A 27,936-nucleotide genomic window follows, 5' to 3' on the forward strand; every position below is an offset into this window, starting at 1 on the left:
TGTGTTTCAAGAACTTTACCCATGTCCAGCGGCTATAATCATCTACGATGACTAATCCATATTTCTTCCCTCTGACAGATGCTGTTTTGACTGGGCCAAACAGATCAATGTGCAAGAGTTCTAACGGCCTTGAGGAAGAAACAACATTCTTAGACTTGAATGCAGGTCTGGAGAACTTGCCCTTCTGACATGCTTCACAAAGAGCATCTGATTTGTATTTCAGATTAGGGAGTCCTCTGACCAGATTTAGTTTGTTAATCTGAGAAATCTTTCTCAAACTAGCATGTCCTAATCTTCTGTGCCAGACCCATTGCTCTTCAGAAACAGACATAAGGCAAGTCACCTTCTGCTTCTCAAGATCTGAAAGATCAATCTTATAAATGTTGTTCTTTCTCTTGCCTGTAAATAGGATTGAGCCATCCTTCTGACTTACAACCTTGCAAGACTTTTGATTGAAGATTATATCATAACCATTGTCACTTAATTGACTTATGGACAATAAGTTATGCGTTAATCCTTCTACAAGAAGTACATTAGTTATGGAAGGAGAGTTACCAAGACTTATGGTTCCAGAGCCAATGATTTTGCCCTTCTGATCTCCTCCAAACTTGACTTCTCCACCTGGTTTAAGCACCAGGTCTTGGAATGTAGACCTTCTTCCCGTCATGTGTCGCGAGCACCCAGAGTCCAGGTACCATGACATTTTGCTTTTTGTCCTCTTTGCCGCCAAGGATATCTGCAACAGAAATTATCTTCTCCTTAGGTACCCACAATTTCTTGGGTCCTTTCTTGTTAGTTCTCCTCAAGTTCTGATTGAACTTGGGTTTAGCATAATATTTAACAGGAGGAACAGCATGATATTCTTTAGGTTTGTCAGCATGATATTTCTTAGGATGTGTCACATGCTTCTTGGTGTGAACAGTGTTAAAGCTCTGTGCATGTGAAGTGAGCCTAATATCATGTGCATGGCCATATTTGAACTGATCATACAATGGCTTGTATGTGATCTTCAGATCATCAATAGGTTCAAATTTATGTGAGGTATCACCCTCATAGCCAAAACCAAACCTTCTGTTTCCAGAAACACCATATGTCATAGAAGCAAGATGACTTCTGCCAATACTTCTAGATAAGAACTTTCTGAAGCTCGAGTCATATTCTTTCAGAATATGATTCATGCTAGGAATGGATTTTTCTGTTTCAGAAGGAGATCCACTATCTTTGGATAGATTTAAAACTTTTTCCTTCAGTTCAGAATTTTCCAATTCCAGCTTCTTAGTTTCAAATTCAAACTGCTTCTTCAGCTTTTTGTATTTGATACTAAGATGAGCCTTGAGTTCCAGAAGTTCTGTTAAACTGGAAACTAATTCTTCTCTAGATAGTTCATAAAATACCTCTTCAGAATCTGATTCTGATGTAGATTCTGATCCATCATCTTCTGTAGCCATCAGCGCGAAGTTTGCTTGCTCTCCTTCAGAGTCTGATTCTGATTCTGATTCAGAATCATCCCATGTTGCCATAAGACCTTTCTTCTTATGAAACTTCTTCTTGGGATTCTCCTTCTGAAGTTTTGGACACTCGTTCTTGTAATGTCCAGGCTCATTGCACTCAAAGCAGACAGCCTTCTTCTTGTCAGATCTTCTGTCACCAGAAGATTCTCCTCGTTCAAATCTCTTTGAACTTCTGAAGCCTCTGAACTTCCTTTGCTTGCTCTTCCAGAGTTGGTTTACCCTTCTGGAGATCATGGACAGTTCATCTTCTTCTTCAGATTCTGATTCTTCAGGATCTTCTTCTCTAGCTTGAAAAGCGTTAGTACATTTTTTAACATTTGATTTTAACGCAATAGACTTACCTTTCTTCTGAGGCTCGTTTGCATCCAGCTCTATTTCATGGATTCTCAAGGCACTGATAAGCTCTTCCAACGAAACTTCATTCAGATTCTTGGCAATCTTGAATGCAGTCACCATTGGACCCCATCTTCTGGATAAGCTTCTGATAATCTTCTTTACATGATCAGCCTTGGTGTAGCCTTTATCCAGAACTCTTAATCCAGCAGTTAGCGTTTGAAATCTTGAGAACATCTTCTCAATGTTTTCATCATCCTCCATCTTGAAGGCTTCATATTTCTGGATTAGAGCAAAAGCTTTAGTCTCCTTGACTTGAGCATTTCCCTCATGGGTCATTTTCAATGACTCATATATATCATAGGCAGTTTCCCTGTTAGATATCTTCTCATACTCAGCATGAGAGATAGCATTCAGCAAAACAGTCCTACATTTATGATGATTCTTGAAAAGCTTCTTCTGATCATCATCTATTTCTTGCCTCGTAAGCTTTACGCCACTAGCTTTCACTGGATGTTTGTAACCATCCATCAGAAGATCCCATAGTTCACCATCTAGACCAAGAAAGTAACTTTCCAGTTTATCTTTCTAGTATTCAAAGTTTTCACCATCAAATACTGGTGGTCTAGTATAACCATTGTTACCATTGTATTGCTCAACAGAGCCAGATGTAGATGCAGGTGGATTTGTTGGAATTTCACCAGCCATCTTTTACTGAAGCATTTTTCTCTTCCTGAATCTTTTCTAAACACGGTTAAGTGCTTGCACCTTAGAACCGGCGCTCTGATGCCAATTGAAGGATAGAAAAACACTTAGAAAGGGGGGGTTTGAATAAGTGTAGTCTAAAAACTTGAACGATAAAAACAATTTGCACAGTTATTTTTATCCTGGTTCGTTGTTAACTAAACTACTCCAGTCCACCCCCACGGAGTGATTTACCTCACCTGAGAATTTAATCCACTAATCGCAACAGATTACAATGGTTTTCCACTTAGCCCACGACTAAGTCTTCTAGAGTATCCTGATCACAACCTGATCACTCTAGGAACAAATGCTTAGACACAAGCTAAGACTTTCTTAGAGTATCCTGACCACCACGTGATCACTCTAATTACAACTGCTTAGACACAAGCTAAGACTTCCTAGAGTATCCTGATCAACACTTGATCACTCTAGTTACTTACAAATTAATGTAATCAAATAAGAGTTTTACAATGCTTCTGAAAAGCTATAATCACAACAGTGATATTTCTCTTAAAGTTTAAGCTTAATCTCACTAATATATTACAACAGCAATGTAGTGAGCTTTGATGAAGATGAAGTTTCTGAGCTTTGAGTTGAACAACGTTTCAGCAAGTTTTTCAGATTAAGTTCGTTCAGAATTGGTAACCTTGCTTCTCATCAGAACTTCATACTTATAGGCACTTGAGAAGATGATCGTTGGGAGCATTTAATGCTTTGCGTATTCCGTACAGCATTGCATTTAATGTTTCACGCTTTTGTCAACTACCTCGAGCCTTGTTCACGCTGTGTCTACTGAAGTTGCCTTTAATAGCTTCCAACGTTCCTTTTGTCAGTCAGCGTAGCCTGCCACCTGTACTTTCTTCTGATCTGATGTTTGTGTATACAACGTTTGAATATCATCAGAGTCAAACAGCTTGGTGCATAACATCTTCTTGTCTTTTGACCTTGAAGTGCTTCTGAGCGTGATACCATGAGAACTTCAGTGCTTCTGCTTCTGAACTCAAGTTCTTCTGATGCTTCCATAGACCCATGTTCTGATTCTGCCTTGACCATCTTCTGATGTCTTGCCAGACCATGTTCTGATGTTGCATGCTGAACCTTCTGAGTCAAAGCTTCTGAGCGCTGATTTGTGCATACTCTTTATATATTTTCTGAAAGGGAAATTGCAATGTATTAGAGTATCACATTATCACACACAAAATTCATATCCTTGTTATCATCAAAATTATGAATATTGATCAGAACAAATCTTGTTCTAACAATGCTTCCAGAATGTATAATCTGATAGAGATTTTCGGAGAATCTGGAGGATATGCTTCCAGAATGTGTATCCGATAGAGTGTTTCAGAATATCTGAGGGACATGCTTTCAGAATGTATATCTGATAGAGAGCTTCGGAGTATCTAGGGGATATGCTTCCAGAATGTGTATCCGATAAAATGTTTTAGAATATATGTGGGACATGCTTCCAGAATGTATATCTGATAGAGAGCTTCAGAGTATCTGGGATTCAAGGTTAACCAGCCATCCATATTCACTTTCGAGGTAATATAAGATAAGAATGCATCGTTAACTAAGCCCCATAACACCTAAATGCATATGTCACATTCCTCATTATTATTCATATTCTTGATTTTCGTAACTTGTGTTTCCTTGTGTTTTGATTCAAACTAATTACATATTTGAGCTCCTGGTGTCATTTAGAGAAGGATTGAATCATTAGTGAGGAGTTTTGAGGCCCAAAACGCATTACACCATTTTTAGGGCACGAAAGGAGATTGCTTTCGTTTTCATATGTGCAGGGCCCTAATTAAGCTATTACAAACTCTGAGCAATTACATAATAGAAAATGCGAATAATTAAATAGTGAATGAGTCGAAGAATCCAGAAGTGGATGAAGGTTTTAGAAGGGAGGATGAAATTAGGGTTGGAGAAAAAATAAGTTAATTAAAATCTAGATCTAAATTAATTATGAAAATTAAACCTAATTCTAATTAATTAATCATGTACAAATTAAATCAAATTGAATCTAATTAAATTTCTAGTTGAAAATTAGTTTTAATTATTAAATCTAAAAAATCTAATCAAATCCTAAAAAGTTAATTAAAAAATTAATGTTAAGAAAAAAGAAAAAAATCAATTAACCTAATTACATAATTTAAATGACCTAACTAATTAAATGATGGAACTAAATCCTAATTAAAAATAAATAATTAAGTTAATTAAAAAAGTTAATTGGTTAGGAAATAATTAGTGGTTAATTAATTAAAGTGATTTAATTAAAATAAAGGAAAAATAGAAAAGGTGGAAAATTTTGGAAAAAAAAGCATGTAGGAGGCAGGGTTCGAACCCACGTCCCTCATTGCTTAGGAGGCTTCTAGAAACAATTTATCTTTAATTATAATGTCTAGCATATTCGTAATGATTCAATTTAATTAATACACACACCGAATGATTATCATGTCATTTCTATTTTGTCTTTCACCTTCTTCGATCTCTCTTTCCGTACATGTTTTGATTTTGTATATATTAGTTTCATATATTGTAGAGAATGAAAAATGATTGTGCTTTATTGGATAAAAATAAATCACTATATTAATTAGAACAATTTAACAAAATAAAAAATTGGATACAAAACCGGATGAAAACTATGTCTTCATAGTTCATACACCATCCACCACCAAGCAGTGTTTGCAAACACATTATAAATTGCACTAAAAAAACACATAAACCATATAGACAAACACACTAAAAAAGAAAAACAGAAAATCTATTTGAAAGTAAACTGCACTCATGATAAACATCATTTTATTTAAAAAAATCTGCAAACTTTAACTGCATTCATGATAATCAAACATCAAAAATAATATTTTAAAAATAAAATTAACAGTAACAAAAAAGATCACTAATCATCAAATGGAATAAATTAAAAATATTATAGAATGGAAAGTGATTGTGTTCACTTTTCAATTCAATTAACTATGGGAAAGAAACCGTTGTTGCCGCATGTACGAAAACAATGAAAATTGTGATAGTTATTGTTCAATTTATATGAACAGCGGTTTCTCTTCTTATTATGTGGAAGTGTGGTATGGAGGGATCCCTGTATTTTGTAACCGTTTTCAAATTCTCTAACCTACTGTGTAACTTCTACAATATGTCTATACGTCTCCTTTATTTTCATATTCAACTGTAGTAAACAATTTGTTTATTTTTGGTTTTTGTTCTTTTGGCTAGACCTGCCTTTGGTATGTTTTAAAAAAGACAAAAGAAAAACATCTACCAACTTTCAATTTCTAGCAAACAACCTTGTTATTTACAAGTGACATCAATCCTAAAAGCAAACTTTTCCGTTGTGGTAGACTGGGACAAATTATTTTTACCCTGTATGCTTTGTCCAGCAATGCCTCATTCCTTTTCAGTAATCACCACAAAAACATCCTTCAGCGACCACTTCCGCCTGTCGCTCTTTGCCGGGGGGTTAATAACTGCCCTTTCTGCATTTGCTAAACGGTATCCAATCACAATCTCTCTCCTTTGTCGAGCTCGTAACATTATTTCATAGAAACTCAATTTCTCTCCTTCATGGAGGTAAAGATCTGCTTGTCGTATATGCATTTCATTTCCCTGACAAAAACTCAGAACGAAATTCATCAGTATGAAGCATGAAATGAAAAGAACCGTTTAGTTATAATTGATTATTTAATTCTCCTGCAGGATACTTGAAACTGTAAGAACCGTTTAGTTAGATGTGATGCATGCAATTGCAAAACATGTGATGCCCGTCCCTTCGGTTTATTTAAAAGAGCAGAGCAGTACCTGCTCCGCAAAGAGCTCCTCCAATACGTCATTTATCTGCCGATCTTCTGAAACCATCGCCAAAGCCATGCTGACAAGTTCATTTGATAAAACATAATCACTAATTTTTGACATGGACAAAAGGTTTTTTGTCCTAGGATCCAAAATTTCACTAATTATAACTGTTTTATCGGAAGCCTGCTTCATTTCTCCAATCCATGAGCCTTTTGAAAAGCTTCCTCCATGAGTTTGACTGACCATAGCTACATAAGGAAGACGCCTAGCCTGAAATCCAAACATCAAAGCTTCTGAAACAGTATAACATGAAAAGACGAAAATTGAATATCACAGGAAAGAAATCATTTATACAACTAAGAAACTTTTGGAGAAAACTAGAATGACTAATAATAAGGCTTAAAATAAAGGAAAAACCTAAAGAAATCCATCAAGAATATACTGCCCTCATAATATTCACGTGACAATATCATCTAATTGTAAATAAACAAAGGGTTATGAAATCATGCAATGTGTATTGGCTTCCACACCATGAGATTTCAGTACAATACATGCATCTATTGTGTAGCCAGCATTTGCATACAAGCAGAATTGCCAAAAGCGCAAAGATGAAACTATAGAGAATCACCAATGGACTTCTGAAAAAACATCCTCATTCATAATTGATATCAGATGCTATGTTATGTGCATGACTATGTTTATAGGACAGCAGAATAATGAGCCATCATATCAAATCGAAGCTCAAATTTTGTAGATTGGTAACTCACTTGTATGTCACGGATTAAAAGTAGAGTGGCAAGAGATCTAGAGTCAGCTTGAATGGCTGAATCTTCAACTGATTCATCTGCCAAAATCAATATCTGCAAAAAAGAAGAATTTCCATCATCATCAACTTGCAGACATTATAATTGCTAAAGATAAGTCCTAAATACTTCACCAGATCATAATTTAATTGTAATTTTATCCCCAACTTGCAACCAACTAGTCAGTATAATATATTATTGCTGAAAGAACAATACAGTAAATAATATAGCAGACGCCATAGGTGGTTCCATTACATTATGTATGACGAAGAATGGAAATCTAGTAATACAAGTAAAGAGGACAAACTGATAATGGTCACTTACTGAATCAAATGATTCCAACGGAAGGCTTTCCAAGTGACGACGTATAACAGCATTCCCCTCACGATTAACTAGTGTAATGTTTTCCAACCGATTAATATCAAGGCCACCATCGGTTAACTTCTTTTCCCTCTCCTTTTCTAGAACATCATTGAACATCCAGAGCTCTGACCCATGTGCTAGAGATGCATCCAAAACCTACAGGACATGCCAAAAAAGGTATTAGTATCCACAGAGCAAATAAACTGCTGTGGGGACGAAGGGAGGACTAGATTTTGCCACGGAACTAAAAATCTTGCTGAATATACATATGCACAATCTTTTATCTAAAAATTTACATATTACCTCAACAAAAGATAACTTATGAGTTATGACCCAATATGTCATTCAATTCAATCATTTGATTAAATGTAAAATTCTCATGTAACCTCTTAATGTGCTTAAGAATTCGTACAACAGCATTCCAGGGACTGTCACGAGGAGAGTTAGGGAACTGACTTATTAAAAAAAATGTCGGGTCCGATTAGGGTGATATAATTTAATTTTCTTGCTACTCTTGGATATCTACATGGACCAGGATAGGGCTTCCCCTGACCAGGGAGGAATTTTACCAAACTACTTAAAAATATCAAGTGCATATTTCTTATGAGATATAGCAATTCCTGACATTGATAAAGTTACTTCAATAACAAGAAAGCAACGTAGAGGACCCAAATCATTGGTTTGAAAGTTATGAAATAAGTGTTGCTTCGATGCCTTGATACCCTCATAGTCATCACATGTAATCACAATGTCATCAACATAAACCACAAGATGGATATATTTATTTGGTGAGAAGCATTTCAGAAAGATCTGACTAGGATCGGGTCATCCCAATTGACTGCAGAACTTTTCTGATTCAACTAAACCATGGGCGGGATGATTGTTTCAGGTAGGGGTGACCAAGGAAAGCGGCAAAACAGATTATCACCAACCCTAACCCTGTCTAAAATTTTGATTGGGCCATTTTAAAAACCCTAACACACCCCTAACCCAAACGCACCCAATGATTTACAGGTCTAATCAAGACAGATTTATTTGAGACAACCTGAACTGACCCAAAAAAATATGTAAAATAATTTTTTGTAACATTGCTACTATTGCAAAGTTATACTTTAGATTTGGTAATTAAATTTTAGACTCATAAAGATAAAATAACTTTTTAAGTAACTTCATTACTAATTGTCAAAAATATAGTACAATTGCTACAAATGTAATATTGTAGATGATTGTCCTACTTTGTTATGCAAACTTAATTTCCATATCATAGCATTCACTGTCAAATCATAACCATACAATCGTGCAAAACAAAATTGGAAAAGTATAGGTACGACTTCCAGGAGGTTGCTCCATATAAATCTCCACTTCCAATCACAATGCAACAAGGCATTATTGATATCCAACTCAAATAAGGAGTAGTGTTACATGGTAGCCATAGCTATAAAGAGGCGAATAAAGGCCATCTTCGCAACGAGTAAGAATGTACCACCCTAATCCTGACCATAGGCCTCAGTATACCTTTTTGACACTAGGAGAGCCTTCCATCGATCCACTTCTCCAATGGGACTATGGAAATGCCCTAAAAACACACACTTAACAACTAGTGCAGCTAATTTACCACAACCAGGAGAACGATCTAAACAAAACATAAAGAGTTCTAACACACAAAGAGGCACAACATGCAAGGGATACAAGAGAGTGTGGTAACAAGAAATTGAAGGAGGAATGATTGATTAGACAGAAAAAGAAGAACAAATCAGAAAACTAAAACTGAAGAAGAAATATATCTGAATAGACAAGAGATGCAATGTTAAAAAAATGTTTGCCAGAAAATCGAACCAAGAAAAATGTGGAAGACTGGAACTGGAAAGGAGAAATTTGATTTACTCAAATGAAAACTAAACTTGAAAAAGGGGAAATTGAAATAACCAAGAATTGGATTTTCATGAGAAAATGCAGTGGAATTTTCTTCAAGGTGTACCAAGATTACACGATCAGATATAGGTAATCAGTAGAATTGGCAAAATGGGCAAGAAAGGCCATAGTGGAAGCTTGTTGGGCAACCTTCAAATTATAACTAGTACTAACCTTAAACAGTGTTGCCGCAAAAGGGCAACCGAGAGAAAAAATCAACCATCGGTTATCAAGAAACAGAAAATCAGGTTCAAGTTGTCAACAAAAAAACCAAATGTGACTGGCGGCACGGTGAAACAGTGGTCAGAGGGTGGCACGTGGGCCCTATGTTCTGCCGAACATAGACAAACAAGTTGCGCATTGTGCTGCATGAGACGGAATCCGGTGACAATCCTCAAACGACCACCTGGCTGACAGCCTCCGGACCAGATTATGGTTTCCTCCTTCGATAACATATACCAAAACTAAAACTGGGGTTAGCCCATTTGGCGGCGCTAAGCCCACAAGACTCTTTGTTAAGAGTTCCACATTGGACAATATGTAGCTTGAACATATGTTTATAAGTGGGGACAATCCCCACCATACAAACCAGTTTGTAAGATTGTGTTAGGTCAAACTATAATTATAAAATGGTATCATGGCCCAATTCAAGATCCGTTGGGTCATCTACTATCAGGTTTCCGCTATCGGGGCCACCTACCATTTATATCCACGCACCAAGCCCAATAGTGTTGAGAACGAGGGAGTGTGTTAAGAGTCCCACATCGGACAATATGTGACATGAACATATGTTTATAAGTGGGGACAATCACCACCTCACAAGCTGGTTTTGTAGGGATGAGTCAGACTCAGCCCAAATTCTAAGAACTATGATTTTTCTTTCAAACTATGCTCTAGATACCAACCAACATAAATTTGATCTAAATATTTCTCACCTAAATAACATGGATTATACAAGCATTTATCTAAATATTTCTTTCAAGCATTTTTCTTTCAAACTATCAGGTTTCCGCTATCGGGGCCACCTACCATTTATATCCACGCACCAAGCCCAATAGTGTTGAGAACGAGAGAGTGTGTTAAGAGTCCCACATCGGACAATATGTGACATGAACATATGTTTATAAGTGGGGACAATCACCACCTCACAAGCTGGTTTTGTAGGGATGAGTCAGACTCAGCCCAAATTCTAAGAACTATGATTTTTCTTTCAAACTATGCTCTAGATACCAACCAACATAAATTTGATCTAAATATTTCTCACCTAAATAACATGGATTATACAAGCATTTATCTATATATTATATACATGAGAGACATAAACTAACAGATTTGATCCTCTCATGATCTTATAATTTTGGTTCAAATCAAATATCTCTTAAGTTAACTAGGAAAGCTAAAAAGATAAGGCAAGAATAATAACAAATCTAGTTACAAGCAATGACATTTAAAAAAGTGGGGACAATCACCACTTTTTTAAGTGGGGACAATCACCACCTCACAAGCTGGTTTTGTAGGGATGAGTCAGACTCAGCCCAAATTCTAAGAACTATGATTTTTCTTTCAAACTATGCTCTAGATACCAACCAACATAAATTTGATCTAAATATTTCTCACCTAAATAACATGGATTATACAAGCATTTATTTATATATTATATACATGAGAGACATAAACTAACAGATTTGATCCTCTCATGATCTTATAATTTTGGGTTCAAATCAAATATCTCTTAAGTTAACTAGGAAACCTAAAGATAAGGCAAGAATAATAACAAATCTAGTTACAAGCAATGGCATTTAAAAACATAAAAAATAAAATAAAATAAAAAAGCCAGAGACCATAGCAAGAGATTTCTAATAGCATTACCATGATCATGTCCTCCATATCACGCCTCCAACCGCAAAGAAGTATTCTCTCTGGAGACTTTGGATAAACAAAATCCTTGGGTAAGCTTCCCCTCCATACCTGAAACCAACAGGGAAAGGGGAAAAGAAACCATATCATTCAATCTGCCTCCTCCATCCTCATTAAAAAATGATTGATTTCTCTGGCTTTACAACTATTTCAGTATGTAAAAGTAATCATTAGTAGACCTTTATAAACAAATTTGTTTTACTTAGTTTATCAATTTTTCTTTGCTTAAAATCTACAATAGAAAATCATATATGTAGAAAAAAACTGATATATTTCAAGTTATGAATAAAGTAGATGCACTAGTATGTTTAAATAGACTATTCTCAACCTATTGAGCGTAGCTAGTAGCCTTAATACAATTATTATTAATAATTACAAATATACACGATGTACAAAACTCCCACTCAAGTTAGTGAGCATATAACTATCATTTCCAGTTTGGAAACAATCATTTCAAAATTGTTGTTGACCAGCCCCTTAGTTAGAAAATCTACAATGTTGACTTGGGAGGAGAAATACGGAGAGTAGATTAGGCCACTATCTAGTTTTTTCAACCCCACAAAACCAGCTTGAAGGGTGAGGGTTGCCTCCACTTATAAGGACAAGTTCAGGTCATATATTGTGCGATGTGGAACTCTTAACACACTCCCTCACGCTCAGGATTGGACATCTGGAGTGCGGAAATAAATGGTGGGTGGCTCGATAGCGGAAACCTGATAACAGGTTGTCCACAGGATCTTAAACGAGCCTCTTGATGCCATGTTAAGAAATGTGGTTAAAAAACGAGGCTCTTGATATTGTTTAGATTTTGCTCAATAATAACAATAATGACTAATTTGTTATTACTAAGCAAAATCTAAACGGAAAATGAGAGAATTATGCTGAAGAGTTTCCCCTTTCACATAAACTTTATAATCTCCTGAATGAATCCTTTCTACTATTTTTTCTATTTATCATAGGAAAATGGACACAAGTTAATGAACTATATATATTCTCTTAAAAGTTATGCATTCAATTTCTTAGAAGTTTATAAATTGTTTTTTCAATACAAACTTCTACTTTTGGACTACTTAACATGTGCCCACAATACCCTTTATCTTAATGGGTATCCCCTAAACAACTACCATAACTAATCTTAATTACTTTAACTCATTTATCCTACCCTTCTATCCTAATAGGCTAATACAACCTCTTTCAAATGCAACCTTGCCTAGACGGTTGAAACCAGAAAAGTTATAGACCATAGCTGCTCACACATTATCACAAAAATGGGACTTCAACTTGGGAATCAATTGAAGTCCTAGGTGAACATTTTTTTTATAGACAAATGTTTTAAAGTTAGCGGTTATGTTAGTCTTCGGAAACATTGGACCTCCTTAAACTTTCATTGATGCCCCTTAGCTAGCACCGAGCTAAACTAGAGCCAATGGGAAGATTGAGAGATCTTGGATTGTAACTATTTCTTCATCTCTAGACCCAACACTTGTATGATCTCTCCCATCCTTTCAATACTCCTCTTGATGCCAGCGGGTGGTGCCTATTCATTCCTTCACTACAATTGAGTATGTGCATCCTCGTTAGTTGCTTCAACATCTTCTTAAGCACTTCAATATTGTCAACACTCTTCTTCACCTTGGACATGCAGCACGTGTAGGACATGTAAGACACGTTTTCAACTTTGTCATCATCACCTGCAATAATTATATCATTCACATAGACTAGAAGAAGCAGTTTTCTTTCCTTAGAATGCCTTTATATAGAACACATAGTCATCTTTAATCATAGTCTGAATGAACTTCCAATACCATGCACAAGGAGATTTCTTGAGCCCATATAAGATCTTCCTTAATCTGCATAAGAAGCAGTCTCCTTGATGTCAAATGTGAAGTATCCACCTTCCTTCGTTACACAACCAAGTAGCAACTTAAATTCAATAACGCTAGATTCCCCCTATAAAGATTTGGATAGACAGACTTTGTGACACGTCCACAAATCAGAGTTGAAGAGTATAACTAAAGATAATAACAACAAATTTCTCCTGAATGAAATCTAAACATAAAATGGGAAAGAGTTTTCTCCCAACAGTTTCTCCTTCACAAAGGATTCCCCCTTTCACACAAACTATTTAATTTTCTGTATTAATCCCTTCTACCTTTTCCCCTATTTACCTAGTTCACTCTCATCTAACTACCTAGAAAATCCTAACTATCTCAGTCCCCTTTTTTCTACGCTTTTATTCCAACAGATTCATAAGTTCTTGTTGCATTCCAAATTAGCTCAAGTAAACTTCATTTTAGATTAGCATTTGTCATTAACAAATAACAGTATGGGAAAAACCAGAACAACATCAATTATGTGACAAGCACCGTAGGAAAGGATGCCGGGGCATAGGTATCATCGTCTTCTGCAATCACCAGAACTTCATCTCCTTCTTGCATAACATAGGAGTCATCAGGGTTCAAAATGATTTTACCACCATATGATGCAACTTTGATTCCACATGGAATTGCAGCAGGAAAGCTGATTAATACATCCTCAAACTGCATGCCATCCAATTGCGGCCATCTTTTGATGTAGAATTCACAATTCTCAAAACCAAGTATATCTTCCCAAATCTGCCAAAGAATGGTGTCAGTTTTTTATTATAAGGAAAAGAGAAGATTACAAAAGAGGAGGAAAACTGTAAGGAAATGAACAGGGCCAACACAATAGAAGTCTCCAATCACTTTTGAAAACTGTGACAGAAAAGAATAGTATGTTTGGATGGAGGAGGAGACTTAATGTTATTTTTTAAATTGACAAAACTATAAAATGTTCTAAAAAAAATGCAATGTGACTGAAATGTTATAAGATCGTGTATCATGTTATTTTTTTCTATTTATTTTTAATCTCAAGTACAGACTAAAACTTGAAAGTCATGTGATCGTGTATCATGCTACTCATTCATTTTTTAGAAAATATCAAATATATACCAGAATATAGACTTATATCCCTACAAAGCTCTTCCCACTAAAATCCCCTAAAACCCTCCATCCAATACCGTAAGAGACCAAGGACAAAACGCTACCAGGACAGCACAAAGACAACCCTATACATTATCCAAGTAAATTGTTATTAACTATTAACTTGAAAAAAAATTGTCAAGTACTTTACTAACATCATGAACTATGCAGCTAAATTTATATCAAAAAGAGATAATAGATTTTGACCTGTGCAAGTCCAGGCTGCCGAGCACATTGAATCATCAAGCGACCAATGACATCATGAGCTACGACAGTTTCAACAAGATCACCGCCCACAAGTTTAACAAGGACCTCATTGTCCAAATCACTAAGTTCAACTACTATGTGCCCTCGTAATCCTTCTTTGACTCCAGTCAGACTTAAGACTGTTCTCAGAGCCCGGGCATCACTCTATACCAAACAAAAAAACAAGTTAACGGCCATGCACCCAGGTTATGTTAAACTTGGAACACATCATCACTCAACCAGACCTGATCAGCATTCCCATCTTCAGCAAGGACAATTATGGAGCGTGCCTTTGAAACAGAAACCTGTATATCACATAGTGTGACGAAACAAATTAACAGGCTTAAAAAGATTACTGATGAAATAGAAGTTAAGAAAATCTTTCATCAGAAGGGGACAGTAATGCCATAATGATACTGTAACAGACACCGAAAAATAATACATCACTAAGAAAAATGTTTATACAAGTAACTGATCAAAGTGATGTGAGAATGATTTATGAACAGATTGTACAGCAGAGAAAACTCTAAATTCATTATTTTTTTCAAAACTGCAATTTGTGTGAGTTTTCACATCAGCAACAGAACAATTTGGCATCCGACCGATAGCAAGTTTAATTAGTTCAGTTTTGGCAACTCCAATCAAACCAATCATTTTAAAATATAGAACTGGCATACTAGTTCAGCTAGTCGGGGCTCTAAAAGCAACAAAAAAAAAAAAGACAAACAAGTAAGCATAAAAGGACTGTAGGGGAAAATATTGAGCATTGCTGTTACAACTTTATTCCCTTGTTTTCATTTCATTAATAGCTCAAGGATCTACTAAACTTTTACCCAACAATAAATCATGTCTAATCATTTCAAACATAATAGAATAAACCAAACAGACTCTCTTAAGCAAATGTGGAATGTTCCTCCTCCTTGTAATTCCTTGCAAACCCCGACATAATGTGGAAATATATATCCATACATGCAATTATGAACTTGTTGTGAAAATCAATTAATATATAGGTTAACAGTAGATTTATCATATTATATTATAGCAGCATACACCTAAACAGGATTCCAATGAAAACTGCACCTTTCTCAGGTCAGCCAAAATCAAGGGACTGCCACTTCTGCATATGACAGATGTTCCTTTGAAGTCAAACTCCATTTTTGCAATGTCAAGCTCCATTTCTTCCTTGTCTCGCTCAGCCATCACTGCAACAGTTCCTCCACCCAGACTCTCGTTGGCTATGGAAAGTTGATTTAGCAATGAACCCTGCACGTTCAATCGCATTATCAGTGGTTGAAAATTTGATGGGGATGTCTACAACTACAAGATAAGCAATAAATAGATGGTGTCATGTGATGAGACCAGAATCATACCAATTTATCACTCCAACCAAGAATCAAAGTATGATTTTGCTCAACCACTTCACTTTTTCCTTTCCTCAGTGAATCAAACTTCTCAGAAATTCCATCCGACACAAGTCCAAGCATCATTGCAAATATAAGCATCCCTCCAAAGCTAATTGAAACAGCAACTAACCTTGGACCAACTCCTTCTGAGTTGGCATGATTGCCAGAGTCAGCCACATAAGTCCAAGAGAGCCAGAGGCAATGCAGTAAATCATCAGAAGTTACACCAAAAAGGGCCAAGCCTCCAATAAAGATAAGTAAAAGTGTTGCAAATAACAAGACAAGGGGTTTAGCATATGGGTAAACTGATAGAAAGACGTCAACCCGGTAGGCAATTTGCTTGTTTAGAGAAACTTGTTCTGATATATTGTCGGCACATCTTGATTTAGATACATAGTCTACATACTTAAAAATGATGAGAGGGATAAGTAAAAGTGTGAAGGAGAAAGTAAGAGAAAGGTTTCTCCTCAAGTTTTCAGGTGAAGCAGGTTGGGTTGTGAAGCTAGTAACGTTGAAGGTGTCCAAGTTATGGCAAGCGTGTAATCTGAGAGTAAGTCCAAGAATCTCATCCTTGAAAGAAAAAATAGAGGTTGGTTAATTCCTTTAGGAAGAAGGTTGAAAGATAGTAGTGAATTGGAGTTAGTTACCTGCAACTTATTTAGTTGGCCTTGTAGGTGTGAATTTCGGAGAAGCAGAAGAAGCAAGAAAAACGCAACAGTCAAAATCTGCAGCAACACAAAGAGCATAAGAAACAGTAACATAGAGGGAGAGGGAGAGAGAGAGAGGGAGAGCAACCTAACCTAACCTAACCTACCGCTAGGGCAAACTGGAAACGAAACTGCGGGAGGAAGATAAGATTATTCTTGACAGAAATCTTTTTTGCATCATCGGCAATCTGAGGTTTATCGTTAGTCCGAGGGAACTTAATGCGGCGACGGCGAATGCCTTGGGAGGTGGGAGTAGGGCTTGGGTGGGGCTTTGATTTAGAGTATAATCGTCGGGCGTGTTGTTGTGAAGAGGCGGAGAAAGACGGCGAGGGGAAGAACCAATCTCTGCCAGAGCTGCTGGAAGCTGATACTTCCGAATTTAGGGACATATTCAACCTCTCCACCTTAGCCAGCACTTCCAAAATAAAACGGAGTACTATACTTTTTTAACAAATGTTTCTTCTTTTGGAAATGTTAACACTTCAATAATGATTCGCCAAACCATTTTTTGTTTTCTTTACTTCTTCTATTTTTAAAATCGAATTTGTTCACAACTGTTCTAAAATTCCAACATACCGCAATTTTTTCATGCATTCGCTAGTTTAAATTGCTAAGACATTTTTAATTTATTAAAAATTGATCTGGATATCTTTGTATTGGGTCCAAAAATGTATTTCTGTAATATGCTTTGTTAGTTTAAACCACAAATAATATGCTTTGTTAGTTTACATATTTTTATTAGAGTGTGCGGCTTTTGTTGAAACTTGTTGGAACTTGTGTTAGTATGCTGCTAGCATGAATTTGATAATAATTTGAGTATGTTGCTAGCATGAATTTGATATTAATTTGAGGATGATACTAGTATGAATTTAATATGGTAGAAACATATCTTATAAAAATAAGACTTTTTTATATTGAAAGATTGAGCATGTGGAATGTAGCTTGCAAGGAGATGATAGCTTGTATGAAATTGGATATGATAGCTTGCACAAAGTTGGATATGGTAGCTTACATGGAATTGAAAATGTCAGGGCCGGCCTAAACCATGTCGAGGCCTAAGGCGAATTTAAAAAATAGATTTTTAAAAGATATTTTATAAAATTATTATTATTTTATTCAAACTTATATTCTGTTCTAAAAAAATTATTTATTAAATTATTTTAAAATTAATTTATTTGATTTTATTGTGGGATCATAAAATTTTAATTTTTAAACAAATTTTTAAGTTTTAGCTTAACTTGTTTAAATATTCTAGTTGATATTACTTTTAAATTAAAATAAATTCCAAGTATACAAATAAATAAATAAAATAAAAGATTATAAATTAAGGCTAAAATGTAAAAATAAAATAAAATACAACTTAATTGTTAAGATATTATTTCATATAAAGTTACTCTGACCAATATAACATTGTTGAAGAATTAATATAATTAAAAAATTAAACATCTACTTCAAAATAAAAATTCACGTGATACCATAATCATTATTATCAATTAAAATAATTTAATCACAAATAATAACGTTAAATTGTTGTTCTTACTTGTATTTTGAAGACACAAAGTATAATAAAGCTCAATAATTGTTGCACATAAACACATTGATAGTTTCACACGACGCATTGAAAAGTGCATCAGATAAAAAAAAAGTATTGATTCAGTGTATAAAAGAACACATTTCCATTAGTATAGGTAAGAAAAAGTTGAGGCCCTAGGCAAAGGCCTTGTTTGCCTACCCCTAGGGCCGGGCCTGGAAAATGCTAGCTTGCAAAGAGTGATTCCAAGCATTCAAGTGTGCATACACCATACACCATATATGTTTTAAAAGTGATATATGGTTGTTGTGTGTTTTTTAAAATTGTTATATGGTTGTGTGTCTTTTAAATGTGTGTATGTTTAAAAGTGTTTGGTAGTGATATATGTAGCTACTTTTTAATTCACCAATATTTCTTCCCTAATGGAATATCTTGTTACCCTTGCCCAACCAACACACCCACCAGATGCTGGTGTTGCACTACCTCCTCTCCTCAACTTCAATTTCACCAAGGTTCACAACTCTAGAAGCAATTTCACCAAGGCGCACCGCCGCCAGCTGCGGTTCTTTTTGTACGGAGTCGTTAGATTTTACGGTCAGATTCGTTGGAGTGATGCATGATGATGGATATTTGGAGATTAAAGATGTGTTGAAGAGTGTAATTATTAGTGGCTGTGAGCAGAGCCGTCTCAAACTTTGAAGAGGTCCTGTGTAAGAAGTTGAAGTTATCTTCAATTGAATCGAGAATTTTTTTAAAGGGCCCTATTTTAGCGTAAATTAGCAGTGAAATATATAATCTGAGGCCTTTTTTCCATAACTTAAACATGAAAAAGTGTGAGGCCCTGTGCTGTAGGTCTCCTTGCACGCCCTCAAAGACGGCCCTGGCTGTGAGAATCTGAGTAGTGTGGCGGTGAATGAAACAATGTGTTTGTTTATGATCAAGGTGTTGTTGATGGAAAAGATGAAATAATGGTTTGTGTTTCAGAATTGTAGGGAAAAAAAAGAGAATATGATGAATCTTATCAAGAGACTTAAACAATGTGTAAGGTGTTATATCCACGTCATCACGTTACATGCCACCTGAAAGCTATTTTTTGACTTTGACTAACGTCCACTAACGGAAGGACAAACATGACAATGTTAATATGACACGAAAAAAATTAATGGACCAATCTAAACCCAAGAGTATAGGTAAGAGACTAAAATTTTGTCTTTATTTTATCATTAACCAAATACAAAAATCTAAAGAGTAGACTTTTATTTCACTAAGAAAATTAATTTAGACTATACATATTTATTAGGGTTATATCCTTGATTAATAAAGTTCGTACCGTTTGTAAATATACTAACTTGCAGATAATTCACAACCTGTACTTAAATCATTAACATCAATTTTACAGATAAAAGACCAAAACACTTTTTTTTCAAAATAATTAAAATTCATCAAATTAACCTTTTTTCCCGAGCACTAACTTAATTCAAAAAAAACTTTTTCATAAAAGAATTGTTGTGTTGTTTAACGCAAAACAAACTAGCGCCTCTATCGTACTAGCAACAAGCCAATGTTTACCAGCTAAAATGCTACCTAACATTGTTCTCTAAAATCAACTAACCAAAAAAATAGTCGAACTACGAAGACTGTGACTTTTTATTACACAATGTGAATAGGTAGGAAATAAAATACAGAAAGCACACAAGTAAGAAACGAGTAGTTAGACAAACATACCTTTAAACAAACAACTTAACCCTAAACTATTAGAAAGTTCCCGTTGAGTACAATAGATTTGAGAGGTGTCTAACACCTTCTCCTTATATAACCGATTATGAACCCTAAACTGGTTTGCGATGACCATGTTTTGTTGGTTTATCGATGTTTTCCTTCAATTAAAACTTTGGTGGCGACTATGTTATATTCGAGTATGCGATGAACTCGAATATATTTTTCGCGACAGCTGACGACTCTACTGGAAATATTTTCCTAAAGAGAGTCAAACCTATCTTTTTAGTTTTAGGGTTTGTGTTTTAATTTTTTATTATTTATTACTTTATTTTTACTATTATATATATATAAAAGGCGAGAGGTGGATGGGCCAACGTAGTGTTTGTGGCCCGCGCGTCCATCTTGGTGTATTAAAAGTCAGGAATGAATGAATGAATCGATTCCACGATAGTTTGAGTTTGAGGTTTAATCCCCGATTAACGATCTTGGTCCCGCCGAGTAATCAATAAAGAAAATGGCTCACGAGTCATTCACAGATTCGACTACTACCACTAGTACGCCAGATCCATCTCTTTCTAAGAGCCGCCTCAACGCTCAGGCACCTGCGTTTGTGCCCACTCCGCGGAACGCTAAGGCACCTGCGTTTGTTCCCACTCCACGGACCGATTTGCTGCAGCACCCCAGACTAGTAGTTTTCTCGCCGCCGCCACCCCCATCTGTCCGCCATCATCACCCCCAGCCTTCTTCCAAAACCAACGAAGCTGATCAGAAAATTCTCAATCAGGTATTAAGCATTCTTAAGGAGAATTTGATCCTTCATTCTGAGTTTATGTTTCTGTTTATCATATCTTTGTAAATAATTGTAGGTGGAGTATTATTTTAGTGATTTAAACTTAGCTACTACCGATCATTTGATCAGGTTCATCAACAAAGACCCAGAAGGCTTTGGTAAGATAATATTCTCGTCTCCCTCCCTCCTTTCTAAGGGAATCTGTATGTCTTTTCTAATGCTTTTCTAAATTTATACATACAGTGCCAATATCTGTTGTTGCATCTTTCAAGAAGATTAAGTCCCTCATAACCACCCACTCTCAACTTGCTAATGTTTTGAAGAACTCGTCAAAACTTGTAACTTTCTCTACTCCCATCTTTTCATCATTTATTCCTCTCACTTCTTTTTTATTTACATCATCGCTTAATTCTCCAGCTAGTTAGTGAAGATGGAAAGAAAATCAAACGCCACTATTCCCTAACAGAGTCTGATATTCAAGAGCTACAAGTAATTACTTACTTCTAACTCGCATTTCATGGGTTTCATGGCTTGTATTTTCAAATATTTTATTCAGGATGGTTACTCCCTCTTTCATCTTACATTTTTTTGTCAGTCTCGCATTGTTATAGCTGAAAATCTACCTGAGGATCATTGCCATCAGAATCTTTTGAAGCTTTTTTCTTCTGTTGGAAGGTATTCTTGATGCTTTTCGTCAAACTTCTTGTCTTTAGTTTTTAGTATGTTCGGGTGACCGTTTGATACACATGGTATTGAAATGCAGCATGGTATTTTCATATCTTCCATGAAAACGTATGTACTTAATTTTATAAAATTGATCTTAAAATTGAGTTTGTAATGTTATTCATGTTTAGATGTTTTTATTTTATAAGCTAATGTATGGGGGCAAAACCAATTTTGATTCAAACTAAGGGAACATCTAGATGTATCACATTTGACTTGATAGAAGCAAAATCAAAGCTATTCACTGTGAATCTAAAGACACTACTACTCTCAGCAAAACTTTGAATTATAATCATCTTATATTTTATGTGTCAGTGTGAAGACTATCCGTACCTGTCCACCTCAAATCTCCAATAATGGGACTTCTTCTGCTTCAAGATTAGGAAAAATTGACGGCATACCTTTATATAACAAGGTATGTATTTGTGCATGCATGAACTCGTGTTCTATATATTCCACTTTAGACTTATAATTATCTGTTTTTTGTTTTTCCTTAACTTTTTCTGCGTGTAGATAAGACTTTATCCAATGTATACAGGAATTCTGTCCTGGTTATGAAATTGACATTTATTTGAACTCCATGGGATGGTTTCCAAGCTTTACGTGATATTCTATGAGGCTTTTTATTGGACAGCTATTTAAGTGTGCTTGAGTTTTTTGTTTGAATCATGGAGAAGAGATCTTATTGTTGTCTGTTGCTATGGGTTTTAGATATAAGAAGAATAGTAAAAAGAAATATGATAATAGTTAGCTATGATTGATAACTATTTGATGCTAACTTGATACAAAAGACTAAACACTAAACCCTAGTTATAGGGATACTAGGAAACTCGGAAAACAAATCATAATAATAACTACATAATATAGAAAGTAATCTGAAGAGATACTCTGATAAAAAATCAATTCTATAAGATAAACTAAGATAATTTAGCTTAATATCAAGCTATTTTTTAAACAATATTTTGTCATATTCAAACCTCAAGCTAAAATTTACTTAGTTTTAAGCTTGTATGGAATAAAACACCGGCATTAACAAATAACTAGTTAATAACTGCTATTAATTGTTAATATTAAAACAGTAATTGCTAATAATTAGTAATTGACAGGATAGAAACTGTCACATTCAGTTTCGGTTCTTAGTAATTCTTAAGGTTTAACAGATTATTAGAGTTCCTTCATACTTAACGGAATCGGCCAATTAAATAGTAACGAAACAGGTCACGATGGTTGACACTACTCTGATGCGATGTTGAAGTTATGAGTTTTAGATACAACAACAACAACAACAACTAAGTCTTATCCCACTAGGTGGGGAAGTTATTTGTTTTAGAGAAACGAGGAAAAATAATAAGTATAATTATGGTGAAATATGATTGATAATGATTTGATACTAACTTGATTCATAAGACTAAACACAAACTCCTTTTTACTGGGATATGAGACTCATAATCCTAAATAGTAGATATATTAGGAAACAAAACATAATGGGGAAACTGACCCTATGTGATAAACTAAGACATTCTAGCTTAATATCAAGCTATGTTCTAACACTGCCTTAACTCCATAGATGATATCGCCTTGGGGCTGTTAATGGTATTTCAGATCTGATCCAAAGAGCTTGCCTACAAATAATAGTAATATATTTCAGGCCCAATTTGCTGCTTTGACCATCTCAATGTAAATATATGCTCTCAATTCCTAGTCTCAATAATTCATTTTCTGAGATTTTAGGCTCGCTCTTATTTCAACTGGTAGTCTTATGATATGCAGTATAGACATGTCCACCTGTGTTGCAACTTGCATTCTACCATTTTATGTTGTTAGCAATTTAATGGAGATTAATTTATACTGGTTAAGCATGCAAGTTGCCTCTCTTCTCTTTTTGAGTATCAATAAAGACTAAAGATAAAGTAACGTAATTGATCTAATGTAACTTTTTGTTCCAGTTGCATGCATTTGTTGAATATGAATCTGTCGAGCTGGCTGAGAGAGCGGTGAGTAACAGCGCCTTTTCTGAGTAACAGCGTAATTCAGGTTACTTTTCATCTTAGTTGATACTTTCGGCCATATGGTGATAAGATTGAGAAATAATGGCAGGTCGCTGAACTAAATGATGAGAGAAATTGGCGGAGTGGCCTCCGGGTTCGTTTAATGCTTAGACACACGGTATATCTCAATTATTTTCCTCCATTTATTTAGCAAAGTATTTCACTGTTTCTCCAATGATCTTCTGTTATACAACCAGTTTGCTAATTTGGAGTTTGTGTCATTAAGCTCTCTACGGCCTTGTTAACAAATGCATATTCTGTTTGTTGGTAAAAAAACAATACATATTATATTTTTTGAAGGAAAATGCTACTTGTCCCAAAAAGATCACTCATGAGAATATCATGATAGGAGAATGTCAGCGCAACAAAGATTCCTTATGTTTTCCTACAAATGCAAGATCCATCGATTGTTATTAGATCATGACATCTTCGTGATCTTTCTGTTTGCTACATATAGTGACACTCTTTTTTAAAATAAGTGTAACAAGGACAAAAAAAACATCTCTAGTCTGGCAGAATGGTTTCATGTGTCATAAAGGGTTTTATGACAAATGTTTTATTTCCAGTCAAAACTTACTCAAGGACGGGGAGGGAAGGGACTTGATGTTGAAGTTAGCTGTGAGGGGGATTATGCTTCTGTGTCAGAGCCACAGACAATTGAGAAAGAATTAGAGGATGCTTCCTTTCCTGATACTCTGGTGCATGAACATGTGGTGAGTAATTGCTTTCTTTAGCTGACTGTTTATATGATATAAGAGTTTTGTTTTGGAACATGAAATAATTGGTTTAGCTGACCAGAATGATTGATTCCATCAATGTCTATGGCAAAAGGGTATTACTATTGCATGCAAGGTTGAGTATTATGTGCTCTCTGTCATCCCTTCCCTTGTTAACTCCATGAGTAAAATCATAGAGGTTGTGAAGTGTATTGTTGCATCATTCACCAGTAATACGCTGCTGTTTGATTGGTTTCCTTTATATTTTGACAGCAGGGAGAAGAGGCTAGTTATGAGAAAGAGAGCGGACAGAAGAAGGGGGGGCGTAGTCGGGTGCGGGCTAAGGGACGTGGGCGAGCTCATTGTCATCAAAATAATCGTGTAAATCACTTGGGAACTCTCCCTTCAAATAATTCATTTTTGAGTGATGCCAAGCAACCTCCGGGTCCCCGCATGCCAGATGGTACTAGAGGATTTTCAATGGGTAGAGGGAAGCCAGTAGCTGTTAATATAGCATAATTTTGTTTGCTGAACAAGTTAACGTTGGAACGGTAGCTGTGATAGTACTAGTACTACTAAGAGGCCTGCGCCAATTCTCAAACAGATAGATATTTTCTTTTTATTCTGCTCTTTTCCTGCTTTTTCTTTTTCTTTTTAAAAGACTCACAACATACGCGCTAAAATTCAACTAATTTGTTTAAACAGAAATAAAAAATTTTAAATTAATCAAATTCGGCACGTTTAATTTAGTCGAAATAAATTGAAAACATAATGCGATTGAAGGATCTAAAATATTTTATGTAATAAAATCTTTTTTTCCACTATTGCTCGTCAAGCAAAATATTAATTAATTTTAAAATTCTACATTTGTAATTAAAATGGGTCGAGCAAGCAAAATATTAATCAATTTTAAAATTCTACATTTGTAATTAATATGGGTTTTAAGGGGTCAGTTTCTATCACCACTTCCATGTAAAAGAAATAGAGTTAAAAATCAGAAAAATATAAATAGATTATAATATAATTTAGATCTATTTGGTAGCTGTCTTTTCACGAGCTTATAGTTTATTTATGTTTTTTTTAATAATCATTTAAAAAAAATCAAATAACCATTATTTCAGAATATGTCAAATTAACCAATTTTCAAAAAATAAAATAAAATCGCCAATACACTTAAATTAAAGAAGAGGCGCCACGCTGCACGACATGGCAGAAGAGCATGCATCATGCGGTGTGATTGTAAAGAGGAAGCGCCATCCAATGTGGCTACTCAGCTGTTTAGGATTTTTTATTTTTTAATTTATTTTTTAAAAAATAAATAAATAAAAAATTATTTTATAATAATATTACTAGAAAAAAATTGCACAGCGATTGCATATATTTTTACCGACCTCATCCACCCGAACGTCCACTGGTAAAATAATAACGTCCTCGTATTTGCTTTTGAGGTCTCTGACTATGTTTTCCTTGAAGTGTTTGGGGTATGTTCTGATTCGCTTGAGGCATAGGTGTTTGATGCGATGGCCCCGAGACAACAGTTTGATCATACAACTCGTCGACCATTTCTCCCCAGTTTGCGGTGCTTCCAAAGAGATCGGTGTCCATGTTGTTGAAGTTAGGATGTGTTGGTTGGGTTATGTGTGCGTGGGGTGGTTGGTAAAACCGGGTTGATGAATCATTTTGGGTGGATTGACAATGTTGTTGGGTTTGGTATTGTTGTGGGGTTGGTTGTTGGGCGTATGATGAAACTCTTTGGCGTGTGTCGATCAAATATGTCACCGGAGACAGAAACAAATTTGTTGAAACTGATGTATACCAGTTCATATAATAGCGAGTTGGTCTAACATCTTCCTGCAAGATTGGTTCATTTATGGCTAGTTCACGTCGCTGCCTCCATGGACGACATGCATCTCTTGCGAAGTCTCTCAAATAAGTAAATCTTTATTGGTCATCTACTCTTAATTGGTGCCATTCTCCCAAACACGTCGGGGGATCTGGGATACCTTGTTGGATGCCGAGCTGGAGCTTCACATGGTCACTCTGGTGCATCTCCAAAGTAGTGAACCTGATGATTGTTGTTTTTGCAGTCCAAACTGTAGCATCATTGGGGTTAATCTCATGATTGAGACCCAGATACGGCCTCCAAACAAACTGTAGAGGAAAAATAAGTTAATCTCATGGTAATATTAAACTAAACTAACTAGGTGTCTAGTTGTAATAGCTCATCGGGTCCAACATGATTCAGAAGATTTCGATAGACTATTGTCGCGTGTCTAGGAGTTTTGTTGTAGTTCATCACTGGAACAAATCACCTATACCTAAAAGTGACAATAAATTAATTATTGATATTTATAGTATAATGTAAGTAAATTGAATAATCTTGTAAACTTACTTGGTCGCGTAGAGGAACATGAAGGGTATGTCGTTGTAGGGGGCGAGTCTCAGCATTCTTGACTAATCCCATGTTTGGAGAAAAAAAGTGCAGGAATAAAATGAACAAGTCTTATTCCATGCGTTTTTACACAAATAACTATATAGACGAGACAAAACAACTGAACCCCAACAATATGTGCTTATTTGATCGAAATCTCTTAACAAAGGTATATACATAATATTCACAGCACTATCCGTTGTTTCAGAAAATAAAAAGTGACCAAATAATATCATAATATAACACAGAGTTTTCATTATTTTTTCTTGCCCGGTAGAATTTTTTTGTTACTATCATTCTTGAATAATGTTGTTTAAGGAACTTGAGATTAATATCTTGGCCCCTTAATCCTTCTTCAAATAAAGGTGCACCCAAAAGTTCCTAGCATATGGTTGTCTTAGTTGACTCAACCATAAATAACCTTACCATTCATAGGTATACCCAATAACATGTACATGTTCAATGGAGAAGTGGATCCGGACATTTGACAATGGTCGATGATGGGGCCACATGACAACAGATCTAGTGGAATCAACGAACTTTGTCTTCAAAGGCATTATAAACCTACTGATAACCGCATTGGTGAGAGCAACATATTTTAGGTTGGGGTCACTATTCAATACCAGAGGTTCAAAATGGAGGTCAGTGTTACAATTAGGGTAATTGTTTAGTGAAAGCGCTATGAAATTAATTCAGGAGGAAACTGCCAAAGCTAACACACATGGTGTTACAATGTTTGAACATATTAAAGATTGGTTCAGTGTACAAGAGGCAATGGACCATAATGTGGAGGGGTCAAGGGGATTCTATCGGGTCGAACTAGATAGAAGTTGGTGCGTTTGTGGAATGTTTAAAGCCTTTAGTATGTGTTGCATTCATGTCATAGCAACATGTTCACATGCTCGCCTGGACCCTAGAGGACATATATCCCCCATTTACAAAGTCGAAAACTTATTAAGCGTGTATATAAATACCCTCTCAGTGGTAGCAAAGGAGGATTATTTATCTACTTATATAGGAGAGATTGTTTGGCACAATGAGCAAATGCGAAGGAAGAAAAATGGTATGCCTAACAGCACACGTATTCTAACCAAAATGGATACGACAAACAAAATGATAAGATTATGCAGTACATATCGTCAGCCCGGACACAATTGAAAAAATTGTTTGAATATTGGGGTAAAACAAAATAAAAAACAACCACGCATAAAACAACGATACAATA

General features: G+C 35.5%; 2 protein-coding genes across 3 annotated transcripts; one reads left to right on the forward strand and one right to left on the reverse strand.

Annotated features, from left to right (window-relative positions):
* Positions 1-5,736: 5,736 nt before the first annotated feature.
* On the reverse strand, positions 5,737-17,286 carry LOC131626603 (ion channel CASTOR-like). Its single transcript, XM_058897427.1, has 12 exons — positions 16,861-17,286; positions 16,694-16,771; positions 16,014-16,616; positions 15,724-15,906; positions 14,889-14,948; positions 14,605-14,808; positions 13,762-14,010; positions 11,348-11,446; positions 7,529-7,723; positions 7,169-7,261; positions 6,408-6,671; positions 5,737-6,215 (listed from the first exon to the last, which is right to left on the reverse strand). The coding sequence occupies exons 1-12, from the start codon at positions 17,140-17,142 to the stop codon at positions 5,997-5,999; spliced, it is 2,529 nt and encodes an 842-aa protein (XP_058753410.1). The 5' UTR covers positions 17,143-17,286; the 3' UTR covers positions 5,737-5,996.
* A 3,097-nt stretch (positions 17,287-20,383) lies between these two features.
* Positions 20,384-24,902, forward strand: LOC131626604 (la-related protein 6B). 2 transcript variants are annotated; one of them, XM_058897428.1, is made up of 10 exons: positions 20,384-20,787; positions 20,870-20,951; positions 21,037-21,131; positions 21,211-21,282; positions 21,389-21,468; positions 21,832-21,931; positions 23,463-23,510; positions 23,614-23,682; positions 24,131-24,277; positions 24,554-24,902. In XM_058897428.1, the coding sequence occupies exons 1-10, from the start codon at positions 20,518-20,520 to the stop codon at positions 24,797-24,799; spliced, it is 1,209 nt and encodes a 402-aa protein (XP_058753411.1). In that variant the 5' UTR covers positions 20,384-20,517; the 3' UTR covers positions 24,800-24,902. The 2 variants fall into 2 exon arrangements, with proteins under 2 accessions (XP_058753411.1, XP_058753412.1); XM_058897429.1 differs by having other exon boundaries at positions 24,557-24,902.
* The last annotated feature ends 3,034 nt before the right edge of the window (positions 24,903-27,936 follow it).

Source organism: Vicia villosa, unplaced genomic scaffold (assembly GCF_029867415.1).
Source record: "Vicia villosa cultivar HV-30 ecotype Madison, WI unplaced genomic scaffold, Vvil1.0 ctg.000308F_1_1, whole genome shotgun sequence".
In the NCBI taxonomy this organism is placed as follows: domain Eukaryota; kingdom Viridiplantae; phylum Streptophyta; class Magnoliopsida; order Fabales; family Fabaceae; genus Vicia; species Vicia villosa.